Source organism: Phocoena phocoena, chromosome 10 (assembly GCF_963924675.1).
Source record: "Phocoena phocoena chromosome 10, mPhoPho1.1, whole genome shotgun sequence".
Classification (NCBI taxonomy): domain Eukaryota; kingdom Metazoa; phylum Chordata; class Mammalia; order Artiodactyla; family Phocoenidae; genus Phocoena; species Phocoena phocoena.
In genome coordinates, this window is record NC_089228.1 from 31393705 (window position 1) to 31412193 (window position 18489).

The following is an 18489-nucleotide window of genomic DNA, read 5'->3' on the forward strand; positions in this document are numbered from 1 at the left end:
GATCTTTTGCTGTCTGTTTGTTTAGATCCATTTGTTTAGATCTTTTGTCTATCTTTTGGTGCGGAGAAGGGGCATTTAGTGAATCTATATTCCATAAGTACACCAAAAGGAAAGGACATGCAAGTGATGGCAGGACAAAAAGTGCTGAAGTACTCATTTAGCGTGGTTAACCTGCCAGATAGCCAAGAAGAGTCTGGCTGAATATTTTGCTCCAAAAAGGTATTTAAGTATCAAAATTTAACTTAAAATTTAGATGAAAATCTAAAGATAAAGAAACATTTTGAACCTAAAAAAGAGTTCTTGCATACTTGTGCAATTCTTTTTCTTGCCGCTGCAGTTCTGATGATAGCAAAACATTTTCCTTCTTTAGAGAACGGCATTCGGCTTCCAATACATTCCATTCCTTTCTCAACTTCTCTAGTTCACCTAAAATAGTCCCAAAACACATTTGTTAATATAGGAACATAACTATTTTTTCCCTTAAACACTTAGATTTTACATGGCTATTCTTTGATTCCTGTTACTTCGCAGTGGCGCCTCAGGGAAGTTCCCATCACCCTGAACTTCAGTAATATTTTTTTCTCAATTCACTTTTATAAGACAAATAATTTTTAACAGTATTTAAATAAAATGTAAAATTGTAAAGATTTTCAATTTATTGTAAAGCTTACAGACCTGAAGAATGCTTATAGCCCCAATATAAAAACACTGCTTTATACAACCAATCGTTGTCAAAGACAAAACTAGCCTGAATGGTTATTTTCCACAAGTTATAAAGTTATCGTTATCAAGAGTTAAGAGCTTTATGTAAAATACATTTCTTACCTTGTAGCCTCGTTGCTTCTTCTCTCTGCTGGTCCTCACATTGCTGACATCGAAGCTGAAAAGTATTTTGCAAACTCATGATTTCTTTCTCATATTCAGATGCTGCTTTCCGCCACCGCTCAAGCTCGGCTCGCACTTTCTTAAGCTCTTCTTGTAGAGAAGCAATGTCAGTGTCCCGCTCAGAGGCAGCCTTTTCTGCTGCTTGATGAAGGAGTAAAATTTCATCTCGGGCACTAAGCAATTCATCTCGAGTGCCGGTGATTTCACTATCCTTCTCCTCCCGGAGATTCTCAATATTGATGTGTAACCTCTGCAGTTGGGCTACAAAAGTATATTTACTCATCATTTTCTTAGTCCATAGTAATTGGGAATAAAAGAACAGCCCATATGGGACTGTAGTTACTGCATGGCCCAGGCTGTCAGAGCTGTTTGTTGCTTTTGATTAAACTGTACAAGCAATCCATGTTTAATGCAGAAAAAGTCAAAATACAGAAATACAAAGAGAAAAAACCCCCAAAGCAACCTTTATTTCTCCCACACAGAGAAAACTGTTTCTAACATTTGGTACTTCCTCTCCTAGATTTTTTCTATGCATTTATACACATATAAAAATAAAAGTAGGGAGGGATCATAATAAATACAATGTTCTCTATGCGGCTGCTGATGAATATTTTTCAATAACAAAAACCAGCTATACTAACTTTTTTGACTAATCCTTTACTTTAGACACTTGAGGCTGTTCAGATTTTAATTACTATAGACAATACACCTTATAAAGCAATCTTGATTTTTTTTTTCCTTAGGGTGAATTTGTAGACATAGAATTGCTTGGTCAAAGGGTAAGCATTAGTAAAACCTTTGATGCTCTTGACTCAATTTTCTGTTCAAATGTCAATTCCTTAAAGAAGCTTTTTCTGATGGCTTATCTAAAAATAGTCCTCTGTCATTCTCTAGCCCTTTACTCTGCCCTTATTGGACATCACATTATATACTTATTTGCTTATTCATCTTTTCCACTAGACTGTACATCTCATGTGTGCTATCCCCAATACTAGAAGAGTAAACGATCAAGAATCATTGCTTGAATTAATGAATTAATAAAGTTAATGAATATTGCCTAATGAAAGAGGTATATTTTTTAAGGATCTGGTCTTGTTGTCCTCAATGACTTGAACTGGAAACAATTTGTATAAAATCATACTTGGTTCAGAACTAGAATACTGGTCTTGATTATAATAACACAAGAAAATTATAGGTATAAAAAGTTCCATAGGTAGAAAAGAAGAATAATTAAAATAATTAAGAGGATTTAAGGCTTGTGTAGGAAGAAGTTGCCTAATAAATAAATATTAAAGAAAATATTAGACCTTTTAAGTCTGTGGGAAACGTTAAGAGGTAACAGGTTCAAAGATCTGAAAAGACACAATGGCCATGGATAACATGACCATGGACTTGTGGATAAAATCCTGAAATATACATGCTGGCACTAGAGAGCATTCAATGATGCCCACGTAAGACAGCTTTAAGACAAAAGGAAGCACTACATCATAGAACCTTCAGGGATAATTGCCCATACACAATACAGGATGGAAGTATAGATTCATATCAGATTTATATAAACTAATGGATAATGGCATTAAACTATAAGAGTGTAAAGAGCTTTCAATTTAAAAAGATATACAATCTACCCTAGAAATTCTTGTTTGACCATAATACAATTTTTTAAAATAACTGACATGTCCCACTCAAAAATAAGAAAACCCAAAAGACTGGTTTTTCTTCGGGATATTTTAGGGCAAATATCATAGGCCTTATACAATGACTCCCCATTTCGTGTCAACAGAGATTACTTGTCTATTTAACTTCTTCTTACCGTACCTCTCAAACTAAAATTTTAAAATACATTGGTTCCTTCTTTGACAATGAAGGCAAATTAATTTTACTTTAGGAATTTTACTGTGGCACAGGAAAGACATCTCCTGGAGTATCTCACAATTATAACCTCAAAGTACCAGGAGCTCTGGTTCGAAGAAAACCCTTGACAGGCAGGGGTCTTTCGGGTCATTTCTGTAATGACCCTGTGATAGCCCATACAAAGAGATAGCAAAATGGTGGATATGAAGAGCAGCCTTTACCAATGAAGGGAGTGCAGGGACCACTGTTCTATTCCATTTGGTAAATAATTTTTGTTGCAGTGCAAGTGTGCTATGAGCGTTAGAAATAATATCACCAACAAGCTAAAAGTGCTGATGCACAGAGCTACTCAAACTGATTTCCTGTCTGAAGGTCTCCTTTGTAGTAAGTCACTACATAACCCAGAAAACGACAGTCTTACCAAATCCATATCTTCAATCTTCCTCTTCCCACTCCAAGTGGGAGGTACTACTGGAGTACTAAGAAATCTTCCCTTAAAAAAAAAGGGGGGGCCACAAAGAGCCCAGTTACAATCTCAGATTCTAGGGAAGAACCAAAGCCTTGAAAAATGGGAACCCTTTGCATTCTTACTTTCCATTTCTTTTGAATTGCTACAAACAAACAAACAGTAACAATCCCAAATAGCCTCCGGTGTTCCATACCTTGAAGAACCTGTATTTGTTTACTGGATTCCTCAACTTGATTTCGATAGGCTTTTCTTTCTTCTTCCAAAAGAGCTGAAAGTAAAGCACAGTATTTCTAATTTTGTGATTTAATGAAAATATTCAGAATTGAGCAGCTGGAAAGTTCTAAGAAATTCTCTCCTAAACCTCATTGAAGGAAACAAAAGTTAGGCAGTGTTATCAGTGTTAGCAGTTAGGTAGTTTAAAGATTTTTTAAGGAGCACAAAACAGTAGTAAGTAATAAATTGTATTCAACCGAGTAGTAGTTGTCTATACCTTGTATTGCCAAGATAACATGTGCTGTTCTTTACTTGAGAAGCATTCTTTTTTTTTTTTTTGCGGTACGCGGGCCTGTGGGATCTTCCCGGACCGGGGCACGAACCTGTGTCCCCTGCATCCGCAGGCGGACTCTCAACCACTGCGCCACCAGGGAAGCCCCGAGAAGCATTCTTAATAGTTGTTAATCAGGATTCTGAGCTTAAATGTGAAAAAAAGACTTAAAATCCTCATGTTCACTGCCAAGTACATAGTAAGTACTTACTGACAGGAAGTTCATAGTTCCCCGTGGGATGCAAATCTTCGCCCTGGTCAGGAAGGCCATTTTAGAGAACATGAGGATTCTAAGACTTTGTAAGGTACTAATTGACTGCAACTAGGTAACTGCTGTGAACGCTATAGAAATGTCAGCTCTAGGGAATAGCACAGACTCCAACTGGCCTATGACTCTTATCGGTTGGGACATTAGAAAATTCTATACCTTAACCTTGCCTGGTTTCTCTCACATACTGAAGGATCCACTGTAAAACTGCAGGGAATATAAATTTCCCTTATCTTATACTGAGTAGCTAATATTAGGTATAACTAAAACATAGAAATTTATATTTCTATGTTTTTTCCTTTTGCTGTACTTAATGTGTAATTAACTTTTAAGATCTTTCATTGGTACAGGCCTTTCTTTCTTTCTTTTTTTTTTTGTGGTACACGGGCCTCTCACTGTTGTGGCCTCTCCCGTTGCGGAGCACAGGCTCTGGACGTGCAGGCTCAGCGGCCATGGCTCACGGGCCCAGCCGCTCTGCGGCATGTGGGATCTTCCCAGACCGGGGCATGAACCCGTGTCCCCTGCATCAGCAGGCGGACTCTCAACCACTGAGCCACCAGGGAAGCCCTCAGGCCTTTCTTAATCTTCACAAGAAAGTAGTACAACTGTAATTCTCCTCATTTTACTGATCTGAAACATAAGCTCAGAGAGCATAAGTGATGTCCCAAGATCACATATCTAATAAAGTTGTAGATTTGGAAGAAGGTAACCATGCCTCTGGACTTGGAAGTTTGGGGCCATTCAGTTATATCTTGTTGCTTTCACATCCCCTAAAGAAATCAAAGTAATCTTGATCTCACCTTGAAGTTCAAAGCATTTTTGTTTACTTGCTCTAGCTAGTTCCTGGGCTTCAATCAATTCCTTCCGAAGATGCTGAATTTCTTGTTTTGCCTCAATTTCTGACTGTGCACCCTGCAAGTCATCTGACAAAAATATGTTTATTTTAAAAGCAAGAGTTAGTATCATACCATAATCTCTATAACCAAAGATTAGCAATCTTTCTCATGTTTGGACATGCATAGTTAACAACAAAGCACAACTAAGTTTAATAAAATTTAGAAGCAAATTGTATTAAGCATTTTAGTCATTTTACCTTGGAGAAAGAACACAAATATGATTAAATTATTTTAGTAATTCATGGCAATGGTACTATAACATACATACTAATATATACTAAATTATGTATTTCACTTATATAAGGCTTATGTAGAGCTTATGCAAGGTTTGAAATTTAGTAGTATGTTCATAATGCTATTCTTCTTTATCAATTTTGAAATTTCTTCATAACAAGTCAGAAAATTTTCACACGGAACTTAACTGGAAATGCAAAAATAGAAAGAAACTTTTCTTCAAGAAAAAATATTTTAGTATGATTTCCCCAGCTGTGGAATACAAAATAAAAACTAAGCTGAAAGCTCCACTGTGCTCCCTTCATCGTCACTGTTTCCTCAACACTACATACATAACAAGTAAATATTTGCTTAATTATCATTATTATTTACAATTAATTAATTAATTTATTTTTGGCTGTGTTGGGTCTTTGTTGCTGCGCATGGGCTTTTCTCTAGTTGTGGCAAGCGGGGGCTACTCTTCGTTGCGGGGCATGGGCTTCTCATTGCGGTGGCTTCTCTTGTGAAGAGTGGGCTCTAGGCACGCGAACTCTAGAGTACAGGCTCAGTAGTTGTGGCTCACGGGCTCTAGAGCGCAGGCTCAGTAGTTGTGGTACACGGGCTTAGTTAACTTCTGCAGCATGTGGGATCTTCCCAGACCAGGGCTCAAACCCGTGTCCCCTGCACTGGCAAGCAGATTCTCAACCACTGCGCCACCAGGGAAGCCCTGCTTAATTATTATTATTATTTTATAAATCTATTTTATTTCAGTTATTTTATTTTTGGCTGCATTGGGTCTTCGTTGCTGCACACAGGCTTTTCTGTGGTTTTGGCAAGCGGGGGCTACTCTTAGTCACCATGCGCAGGCTTCTCATTGTGGTGGCTTCTCTTCTTGTGGAGCACAGGCTTTAGGTGTGCAGGCTTCAGTAGTTTTGGTACACGGGCTCAGTACTTGTGGCTTGCGGGCTCTAGAGTGTAGGCTCAGTAGTTGTGGTACACGGGCTTAGCTGCTCCGTGGCATGTGGGATCTTCCCGGACCAGGGCTCGGACCCGTGTCCCCTGCATTGGCAGGCGGATTCTTAACCTCTGCGCCACCAGGGAAGCCAAGCCCTGCTTAATTAGTAAATGAGTTAACCTAAGTGATTTTATCAAAATAAATTAGAGCCACCATTACACCTCAAATAAGCTCCCTCCCCTAATTCTTTTCTCTTTAGTCACTCTGCTCATCATCTTTCATTGTATTAGAACTTCCTACTACTGAACACTGCCTGAAATAAATGTATCATCAGGTAGGCCATATTCTTCTAGTACATTCTATTTGACTACTACTTTGGTTTACAAACAACTCAGGCATAACAACTTCAATCTATCAAAAAAGAATTAAGAATAAAATTTCACAGTGTAATCACTGCAGGTCTTAGATATTACAAACACATGTTTTCATCCTCATACCTTACTTCTCCCTGTCAAAAATCTGACTCTAGGTTCATCTATTTTAGCCATTCTATCAACTCTTCCTTCAAACAGTCATGGTAAGGGTGGAGGCAAAGAGAGAGATTGAGAGAGATTTTCCAGTGGCAGGTGCATTGTCACAGCAACTACAAAACTTCTCTTTCAATATCACACATTGGGGGCTGCAAAGGTTCTAGCTGCCCATCTCTGGAATTGTCATTATGTAGGACAACGTCCTTATTCTTAGGAGTATTAAAGCAGGAAATATCATGATGCCTTTATCTTTTTTTAAAAAAATAAGTTGATTTACAATGTTGTGTTAATTTCTGCTGTACAGCAAAGTGACTCAGTTATACATACATTTATTCTTTTTCTTTTCCATTATGGTTTATCACAGGATATTGATTATAGTTCCATGTGCTATATGGCAGGACCTTGTTGTTTATCCATCCTATATATAATAGCTTGCATCTGCTAATCCCAAACTCCCAGTCCTTCCCTCCTCAACCCCACCTCGTCCACGGCAACCACAAGTCTGTTCTCCATGTCTGTAAGTCTGTTTCTGTTTCGTAGATATGTTCATTTATGTCATATTTTAGATTCCCACATACAAGTGATATCATATGGTATTTGTCTTTCTCTTTCTGACTTACTTTGCTTAGTATGATAATCTCTAGGTCCATCTATATATTGTTGCAAATGGCATTATTTCATTCTTTTTTTTTATGGCTGAGTAATATTCCATTGTATATATATATCACATCTTCTTTATCCATTCATCTGCTGATGGACATTTAGGTTGCTTCCATGTCTTGGCTATTGTAAACAGTGCTGCTATGAACATTGGGGTGCATGTCTCTTTCGAACTGGGTATATGCCCAGGAGTGGGACTGCTGGATCACATGGCAAATCTATTTTTAGTTTTTTGAGGAACCTCCATACTGTTTTTCACTGTGGTTGCACCGATTTACATTCCCACCAACAGTGTAAGAGGGTTCTCTTTTCTCCACACCCTCTCCAGTATTTATTATTTGTAGACTTTTTAATGATGGCCATTCTGATGGGTGTGAGGTATAGTTTTGATTTGTATTTCTCTAATAATTAGTGATGATGTGCATCTTTTCATGTGTATGCCTTCTTTGGAGAAATGTCTATTTAAGTCTTCTGCCCATTTTTTGATTGGGTTGTTTGTTTTTCTGTTATTGAATTGTATGAGCTATTTGTGTATTTTGGAAATTAAGCCCTTGTTGGTCGCATCATTTGCAAAGTATATGTAAATATAATTTGCAAGTATCATGATGCCTTTATCTTACTTTCAAGTGGTTTGGCAAAAAATATCTACATAATATCCTTCAGTAGATATTTTCCTACTTGTATGTTAGGGTTTTTTTCTAAGCACTTTTGACAATTTGGGCTACATAATTCTTTGTTTTGGGGCTGACCTGTGGATCACGGGGTGTTTAGTAGGTTCATTGGTTTCAACCCACTAGATGCTAATAGCACTGCCTCTCAGTTGTAACAACCAAAAATGTTTCCATATATTGCCAATGTCCCTGGGGGTATAAAATTGCCCAACCTTGAGAACTACTGTTCCATGTTAATAACTTTATAACCAAGAGAAAACAAATCTACACATAGGCTTCTTTCCCACAGAAGCATTGGTTAGTAATTCTGAAACTATTTTCTGTATATTTTAAAAATGTTTTTAAAAATTCATAAATTATAGATAATGGCATCCAGGTTTCTCACTATTGGGAAAGACAATGACAGATATAGAAATATGAAAGACAATTAATTGTGTGGTGTAAGGTATGAGTTAGAAGATCTGAATGTATAAAATAGACTCTAATAGATTTGAATGCATAAAAATAAATAAATATAGAAATAAATATAGACAAGTGAGGCAGTAAATATAGCCATACATGTATGTATGGATATGAATATACATACATCTATTTCTTAACTGTGTCCACTCAAGTCGGCCTGGAAGTAATGAACACACCATATACTCAGATCTTGGTTTGTAAATACCATTCTCTAGTTTAAAAAACTAGGGCTCTGTGGAGAAATGGCTGATTTCAGGACTAAATCTAAGTACAAGATGAATGTAGAACATCTTTTTTGTGTCAGAAAGTAAGAAAGGACTCAAAGAATGATTGGGTCCAAAAGGACATAAGGGGCTCCCACTGGCCAAACATGGGACAATTTGAGTATCAAAATAAATAATGACAGTGACAGATGATAATCCACTGAATAAAACATGAATCCATAAATTCACACTGATATAGTAAAAGAAAGGAAGGATGGAAAGAAGAAAGGGAAGGGAAGAGAAAACTCTTCCATGTTGTAGAAAGCTTGCTAATAAATGTAGAAGGATGACAGAATTATGAAATCACTACTTGGCAACTATGATTATAATAAATGATCCAGGCAATCATCGTAAGGAGACATTAGAGCTAAGAAGATAAATGTTTGAGGAGTAACAGGATATTTAAAGTTAACATCATCAGCGATAGAACAATTCAACATCAGGTGCCTCCTGATATGATGCCCCAAATTATTTCTGTTATATTACTGCCAAAGATGCACAACTTTTATCTAATCATGAGGAAACATTAGATACAACCAAACTGAGGGACATTTTAGAAAATGACCATGGTTCTTCAAAAATGTCAATGTCATGGAACACAAAAAAAACTGAGGAGCTCTTCCAGATTAAAGGAGACTAAAGAGACATGACAGATGAATGCAATGCATGACTCAGGATTTTCTGAGGACATTATTGAGACAACTGACAACACGTGAATAAGGTCTGTGTATTTGATAATAGTAATATATCAGCTTGTAGTTAATTTCCTGATTTTGAGAATTATACGGTAGTTATGGAAGAGAAACAGAAAACACACATGAAAATATTTAGGAGCAAGGTTATCACGCCTGCAATTTACTCTCAATGGTTCAGGGAGACAGAGGGAGGAGGAAAGAAGAGGGAAAGGGAGATGGATCAATCAAATTTGGTAAAATGTTAACAGCAAATAGGGTGAAATGTTAACAGTTGGAAAATCTGGATGAAGAATATATGAGGTTCTTTGTTCTATTCTTGCAACTTTTCTGTAAGTCTGAAATTATATCAAAATAAAAAGTCAAAAGAATAATTTCTACGTATATACATAAACAAATAAAGAAAATATGGCAAAATACTAACAATTGCTGAATCTAGGTGATGGGCACATATGGAAGTTTTTGGCATTCTTTAATTTTTCTTGTGTTTGAAAGTTTTCATAGGTCTCTTGAAATTACCAATCCTAATGCTACAATCTTGGAGCAATCATTTCTCCCTATATTCTTATCCTTAACGTATCTTCCCCTTCTGCATTCTATATTGCATTGTGACACTAGAGCAATTTTCTTACTGAGATCAAGAACCTACACTGCCGGGGCTTCCCTGGTGGCGAAGTGGTTAAGAATCTGCCCGCCAATGCAGGGGACACGGGTTCGAGACCTGGCCTGGGAAGATCCCACATGCCACGCGGCAACTAAGCCCGAGCACCACAACTACTGAGCCTGTGCTCTAGAGCCCGAGAGCCACACCTACTGAGCCCGCACGCCTAGAGCCCGTGCTCCACAACAAGAGAAGCCACTGCAATGAGAAGCCCGTGCACCACAACGAAGAGTAGCCCCCGCTCGCCACAACTAGAGAGAAAAGCCCACGCGCAGCAACGAAGACCCAAGGCAGCCAATAAATAAAATTATTTTTTAAAAAAGGAAGATAAATGAAAGGCTTACTGAGCTAAATAAAAACTCATTTTATTTAGATGTGCAAGTCAAATGGAAATAAATGTTTTTTAGAAACTATGATGAGGTGAAAAGATTAACGGAATCTGTTTTCCTTTTAACACAAATCATGTCTTTAGAAGTGCTTGGTGTATAGTCTGGGCCAGGAACCAGCTTTTCTCAGACTAAGGCTAAATCCTATAAAAAGGTCTACACCACACAATAACCCACCAAACAACCAGCCGTGGCACACAGAATATGTGATACTCTAAATTAAATTTGTTGTCACTATTTCTTCAGAAGAGTGACTGGAGATTTAACTTAAAATCTGACCTTTGCTTTAAATGTGGGTGAGATACTCTGAACCACGTGGTAAAGGGCCAAATCAAAACATTTCTGCCCGAGTTCTATTTTGCACGTGCATGTTTGTTGAAGGCTAACGTAGCCATAACATCTGTTACCTCAGCAACTGACAGAAGTGACCTAGCAAAAGCAGCTGGCCAGGTGGGTGCCATCCTCTTTCTACTACTATCACCCGTTCCTTTGGAAAGTCTGGTAGTTTAGTTGCAGGCTTGGTTGGTGAGAACCTTCACAGTGGAGGAAGACCACTTTCTTGCTGGATATGTGTAGTCGTGTGAGATAGTCCTAGGTGGTAGCCTATGAATTTAACTTTGGCAGCAGCCTCTTACTGTTGATTCTCACCCCTTTGCCATTCCTTCTGACCAGCCGGGTTCCTTCTTGACAACTGGGTCTTTTGTCGGCTCCTTTGTCCTTCCCATTGTTCTTCTCTTTCTCTATAAATTCCCCCTGCTATCGCAGTCCATCCCTATGCAGAGAATTCCCAAACACTGTTACTGACTTCTTTCTGACCCAGTCTTATCTTTCTCCACATCTGCCCCACACAGCCTGTGTTGCACCACACTTTCCTACTGGTAAATGTTATTCCTACATTAAACATTAATCCTATTTGTAAATGTCAGTACTATTTTAAGGAAAGGCATGGCTCCCTTCTCCCTCTTGGTGTACCCTGACTTATCTTTAACCAACACATTTGGGAAGCCCGTTCTGACTACTGCTCCACCCCTCCCCTGCCCCTAGCCAGGAAATTAGCTCTGCTCTCCAAAGTTTTCACCACACCTATTAAAACACTCATTACACTATCAACATGTCTCCTTACTCCATAGGACTGTAGCCTCCTCATGTGTCTTATCTCTGTATCTCCTGGGCCAATAAATGTCACAGAATTAAATGAAAATGGCTTTCCAGTCCTAGTTTCTGTATCACACTTCCAACTGCATTTCTGGTTCCGAGGGTGACAATACAAAACTTCTGAACGTGAAAGGAAGAACTTTTAATAATTATGCTGGGACAACGGGTATAAATGGTTTCAGGCAAAAAAAAAAAAAAAAAAGGTTTCAGGCAAACCAGAACCTATGGAAAACCTTCCTGTTCAACATGTGCCAAACTAAAAACATCACATTGTCTTTCCACCACATCATTTACACTATGTCCCTAGTTATTTATACGTCCTGCAAGTTGGCAGTTGGATCTAGAATCTTGATCAGATTCAGGTTCAGTTTTTTGTCACTGAATACATCACATGTGGTATGACACACTTTCAGGGTCATCTCAAATGATACTTCTTCCATGAATCGCCTTTCCTCCCCATCTTCTAAGATAAACAGAAAGGAACAAATATAAAATCTGGACATTCTTTCTCCTTTCTTTGACTCCTAATGGCAACAACCACCAAGAAACAGCTTATCATCTATACCTCTTCTATAGCCAATTTGTCTAGAAACTCCTCAAGTCCCAAAGAGAGTCTTATTAGACTTTGAAACCACTGGAGTCTCTGGCACAGTTCCCTAAATAGAGCAAACTTGCATTAGACACTACTTGGACTGAATTCCAGTCTCCTTTTTGTCTTTTTTTTGGGGAAATGATTTCAAGCATATAAAAACCTGTGGATCAAGCCACAGCTTTATTTCTCTCAAAAGTGGCATAAATTGGTTGAAAATAATATTTCAGGAAAAATTACTACTGCTATCATCATTTCATTAATATCTCTGGTGAATGTTTAACCTACTTTAGATTCTTCTCCTAACCCTAGATGACTAACATGACAGGTAGCACATTATAATTCTAAAAAAAGATTGGCTGTTTTTTAAAAAGGAAATAATAAAATTTGAAAATAATGGTTCAAGAAGCCAGGCATAGGGTTTCAATGAATAAAATAAAGGGGCTACTTTCTACAACTCTCAAGGTTAATAATACTGTGGTCTAATAATTTATACTCTTCATTTAAGAGAAAAATTGTGTCAGTCTAGTGAATCTAATTACACAGACAACGAAACATAACCACATATACTCAAGCATAACCCAAGTGTTTCTCATAAATGTCAGTAAATACATTATTTTAAAGAATTTAAGACTTCCCTTGTGGCGCAGTGGTTAACAATCTCTGCCTGGTAATGCAGGGGACACAGGTTTGAGCCCTGGTCCAGGAAGATCTCACATGCCGCCGAGCAACTAAGCCCGAGTGCCACAACTACTGAGCCTGCGCTCTAGAGCCAGCAAGCCACAACTACTGAGCATGCAAGCCGCAACTACTGAAGCCCGTGCACCTAGAGCTCGTGTTCCACAACAAGAGAAGCCACTGCAATGAGAAGCCCGCACACCACAACAAAGAGTAGCCCCTACTCGCGGCAACTAGAGAAAAATCCGCGCGCAGCAACCAAGACCCAATGCAGCCAAAAATAAATTAAAAAAAAAAAAGAATTTACACAACTCTTACAAAGAAAAACAATGGATGAAACAACCATTTAGGGCTATGATGACTGTTTCTTGGAGACTCTTCTAAAATTTCCCGCTTCTAATGGGTGATTTTTCTTTATCTAATTACTGATTGACTTAACAATTCTATTCTTTTTTTTTGCGGTACGCGGGCCTCACACTGTTGTGGCCTGTCCCGTTGAGGAGCACAGGCTCTGGACGCGCAGGCTCAGCGGCCATGGCTCACGGGCCCAGCTGCTCCGCGGCATGTGGGATCTTCCCGGACCAGGGCACGAACCCGTGTCCCCTGCATCGGCAGGCGGACTCTCAACCCCTGCGCCACCAGGGAAGCCCAACAATTCTATTCTTAAAGTCAAGCTGCAAAATCTTTCAAGAGGTGTTGATAAAAATATCACTTCATTAAACAAAAGTTGGCAATCATACAGAAGTGTAAGGAAAGTTTTTGGGTTCTGTTTTTGTCACCTCAACTGAAAGCAAAGTTAGGGAAATTAACCTATTTTCATCAATGGCACTCCAAGCAATTACCAGTAGCATTCGTACACCCACCCTCCTTCCACATACACCTTGTGTTTTCCAGTCTCTATCTCCTACAACTTCCCTTTTTATACCCTCTTCCTTGAGTCTGATTCTCTAGCCTATATCATGGGCACTTTTACAGATATAATTTAGCCTTCCCGTTGTACTCAAGGATTAAAAAAAATTTTGCCCTGACATCTGGCAAAGTAAACAAATTAATACATTATTAACTGGGAAAGATCCACAACCAACAACTGCTTTTCCCTAAAAGATAAAGTAGGAAATATTTTTTTAAATCCCACAATCTTATTTAATTAATGAAAAGTTACCCTTTAACTGATAGGTTTGCCTTTTTTAAAAAAATAAATTTATTTAATTAATTTTTTGGGCTGCATTGGGTCTTCGTTGCTGCTCATGGGCTTTCTCTAGTTGCGGTGAGCAGGGGCTACTCTTCATTGCAATGGGCAGGCTTCTCACTGCGGTGGCTTCTCCTGTTGTGGAGCACAGGCTCTAGGCATGCGGGCTTCAGCAGTTATGGCACACAGGCTCAGCAGTTGTGGCTCGCGGGCTCTAGAGGGCAGGCTCAGTAGTTGTGGTGCACGGGTTTAGTTGCTCCACGGCATGTGGGATCTTCCCGGACCAGGGATTGAACCCGTGTCCCCTGCATTGGCAGGTGGATTCTTAACAACTGCACCACCAGGGAAGTCCCCAGATAGGTTTGCCTTTGTTAATCACCATCATTATTATTATCAGTATCTTCATTATGGGGCTTAACATGTTATGTTCCCAACAACACATTAAGTGATCTACTTGTACTGTTTCATTTAATCCTCACAATAATCCTATGAAGTTGGTTTTCCCCAAACCAATAAACGAAAAAACACTGAAGCACAGAGGGGTTATGCAATTTGCCCAAGGATATATTACAAATAAATGGCAGGGGCTTCCCTGGTGGTGCAATAGATTCCACGCTCCCAATGCAGGGGGCCCGGGTTTGAATCCTGCTCAAGGAACTAGATCCCACACGCATGCTGCAACTAAGAGTTCACATGCCACAACTGAGACCCAGCACAACCAAATAAAAAAAAACCAAAAAAACAAAACCCCACAAATCAATGGCAGAGCTGGGTCAGAACTCAGAGATCTTTGGCTCTTAGCCTCTTGGCTAGAGCCTGTCACTTTCCTAATGCTCTTGTGGTTTTATAACTTTGATGTAAGAGGTCTATTATTTATTCATTCAACAAACATCTGAGTTTTTCCAAATATCTGGCATTGTGGTAGGGAAGAGGATAAAAATAAAATCTAAAGCAGATGGACACACAAAATTACAAAAGTACTAAAGCAGTTGAATATAATTAACACAATCATAAACACTATTTACAGGAGTTACTCAGTTTTCCTGGGTATCTCCCATGTATACAGGAGGTATACATGTTATTAAACTCCTGTTGATGTTGTTTATTTCTAAAAAAAAAAAAAATTACTACTTATAAATCAATCTGGATTTGGCTGCTGAAAAGCTTTCTGGGAGATTTCTACAGTAAAAAAAGATCATAAGAACAGCTACTTCTTTACGACGGGTGTCCCTTCCTCATTCACCTCCCTTCTTGTTTCTGTGTGTTCCCCAAAGGCCCAAGGTTCCCATACTTTTTCAGGATCAGCAACAACATTCTATGCATTAATGGTCTTACGTTTCTGAGAAGAATCAGAAATGCTCCAAGATGAGATTTCTGGCCTGTACACACATTAACTTAGATTTATTATTACCACACTAGAAAAAAGGCATGTCTCGTAAACACCAAAGGTCACCTGAGAAGAGTGTGGATCGGTAAGAATACTGGAAACTATTATCATACTTAAAAGCAGGTTGGCAGTTGGTTGCCCGGGCCAGTAATCCTCAGGGCTTCCCTTGGTACGGGAATTCAGTCAAAGGTGGCTCAAAGAGCCATGTCAGCTTCAGTATCCATGGGGGAGAAAAGAGAAGGCCATGAGGCCCAGACTAAGGAATTCGAGAGAATCTGGGTAATCTCTTGGTTAACCAACCCCAATCCCAATCATTATACAACTAGGAGAGCAGCAGGATCATGCAGGGTGAAACTAAGGCTTCCTTATATAATCCAAATCTTAGGGTCTGTACTGGGAGATCCCTTAATAGCCCAGCCAGAAGCAAAGGCATTTCTATACAAAGAAACCTCCACAGGCTGCTTTTGCTGCTAATTTCCGAGAGTTGCCTGGTATTGGTCCACTGCTACTAAAATGCGTAACCTAGTGAGCTGAACTTATATGTCAACTTTTCTTGTGTACAATAAGGCAATTATAAAAGAGACTAAATGCTGGGTGGGAGAGGGAGGGGATATGGGGGTATATGTATACACATATAGCTGATTCACTTTGTCGTACAGCAGAAATTAACACAACATTGTAAAGCAATGATACTCCAATAATGATGTAAAAAAAATAATAATTTTCTCTAAATGAGAAATGGATCAAAACACTTAGAAGTGAATCTTTGGTGTAGCAGCTGTTGTCATGATTGCAAAAAAAAAGGAGACTAAATGCTGACAATCACAGATTTATCAATAAGCCACCCCCAGGCACTTTATTTTAAAAACATTTTTATAAATGCTAATTTAATTCCTACCCATTTCATTCTAAACAAGTAAATATCAAATAAATGTACTTATTTAGAAGTGACACAAGTGAAAGAATTTATTATATGCACTGCTCATCTTAGCCCCACCCAAAATTTCTAGAAGAGTCCTAAGAACCTGGGGATATTTACTGGAGAATGAGGAGGGCCAGAAAATGAGGACATTTACAACTGCTACCATATGATAACAGAGCAAACAGGTAGTTCTTTCAAGAAAGTTAATATTTTTAATCTATTTTTAGTTTACATTAAAAGTGGTAATGAGTTTCTATCAGAGACATCAAGGTAAACACAAAACAACCACAGCTGTATTTCACATTCTACCACTTATTGCCTTGCCTTCACATAACTTTGATTGCTACAAACTATTTTACAACTTAAATGTTTTTCTTTAAAGTACTGGCACCAACATCAACATTTTAAATTTTAGTTCGTGATACTTTAGAGAACCTATCTTAATCTTTTAAGTTAAAACTTAGTTTTAACTAAAGCTTAAAACATCATATAATACATGATTTTGTGGCAAAGGGTGAATCTGATGCCCTGGTTTAAAATGTCTTAAAAACAAGTTAAAATACCTTTTAATAGGGACACTTTAGCAAAGGGTTCATTTAGGTCTTGCTCATCCATTTGGGCGTCTACAGAGGGGGGAAAAAAGATAATTATAAACAGTAAACTCTAGTAGCAAGCTATCACTACCAAAATTAAAAACTGAAATTTATACAGCTATTGTATTTGGATCATTGAAAGTAGTTTTTAAATTTATCCAAGATTCAAGGGAGTGACTTGATAAATAGAAGTATTGCTTTTTCCCCCAAACACAAACTTTGAGATCTCCACCCACACTAACCTGCATACCTAAACTGCTTGGTAGGTAACAATAACATCTACAGATTTATAAATATTAGGTTAAAACTCACCTGTAGTGTCGTCACTACTTTTCTCCTTGCTTGGACTCAGGGTATCTGATAAATCAGATTCCTTTGCTCTTGCCTGGTTCTCTAAGAAGAAATAAATAAATAAATAAATAAAAGTAGAATCTCTTTACAATTAAATAGCTTATATCAATAAAACTGCTTCAGGCTATGAGTGCTCTAAATCTACTGGTATGCAAAATACTTTTAAAAATTAACTGAGGTCACTGAATCTCTTACTTCTTCACCACTCTAGTCCAAAATGGAATGCTGGTTATTACACGTAGCTCATATTAAATTATAATGTGGATCATGATTGCTGTGTAGAGGAGGGCTGGGGCTTTTGTTCAAGGCTGTCCATTGGCCAACTGGAAACAAAAATGAAGCAAGCTTTGCTAAAGTATTCAGAGACCTGCAACAAATATAGCAAAATTCCCAGGACAATGTGGATACTGTATGAAGATGATGAAAGAAAAGGATTCTATTATATAAAAACACTAGTTAGGTTGCCTTAGTAATATTTATACTCATGATAAAAACTCTTTTTAAAAAAATCACCATTGTCTTTTATAAAAATAACACTTAAAACAAGAAAATTAACAGCCTTTTATATCTAAAGAAAGTATTACTGTACCTGAACCACAGGCCTGAAATTCTTTGCTTGAGTTGATATTTCCTTAAACTCAAGGACCATTCTCACTACTTGGCCTATTCAAGCTATATTAAGATATAGCTTAAGCTCCATTACCTCTAAGCAAGTCTTCATTTCTCCAGCATGTTGCTCCTTTTTATTTAATTTCTCTGGGACATAGGGTTTTATAATTAATCATGTTCTATTTTATACCATTCTCTGTGTATACATATATTTTGTTTCCTTAGTGAGATTATAAATTCACTAAACATATAATTACTTTTTATAATGTTACGCACTTAACTATACTGTTTGCGGTAATCTGTATCAAAAATTTAAATGTGTACATCCACTTCTAGTACTTTTCCTAAGGAAATAATAGGCAACATATGGTATATATACATAAGGACGTTCATTGCAGCATTGTTCATTATGGAATGGAAAATATCCAAGATATATTCACTACTATTAAGTAAAACTAAAGTCTGTTAAGCCATGTATAAGATGACCCCCTTTAGACTGAAAATGGCTATACACCTAGCTATGAATTTTTTGTTGTATATATTCATTCAAGCCTAGAAGGATCTACAACAGAGATACCATGGTCATTTCTTTTTTTTTTTTTTTTTT

The 18489-nt window shown here is 37.9% G+C and overlaps 1 protein-coding gene across 20 annotated transcripts in view; it reads right to left on the reverse strand.

Moving 5' to 3' along the window:
- The window catches only part of SLMAP (sarcolemma associated protein), a 150339-nt gene that overhangs the window by 12601 nt on the left and 119249 nt on the right, over window positions 1–18489 (reverse strand). For 10 of the 20 annotated variants that reach the window (XM_065885816.1, XM_065885812.1, XM_065885814.1 and 7 more), the window contains 6 exons: window positions 17235–17315; window positions 16893–16952; window positions 4821–4943; window positions 3402–3476; window positions 826–1146; window positions 309–426 (listed from right to left, as the gene is read on the reverse strand). In XM_065885816.1, coding sequence (XP_065741888.1) covers window positions 309–426; window positions 826–1146; window positions 3402–3476; window positions 4821–4943; window positions 16893–16952; window positions 17235–17315 — 778 coding nt within the window. Of the gene's footprint in view, window positions 1–308; window positions 427–825; window positions 1147–1522; window positions 1526–3401; window positions 3493–4815; window positions 4944–16892; window positions 16953–17234; window positions 17316–18489 lie in introns of all 20 variants that reach the window. The other 10 variants (XM_065885824.1, XM_065885825.1, XM_065885821.1 and 7 more) reach the window with 3 other exon arrangements.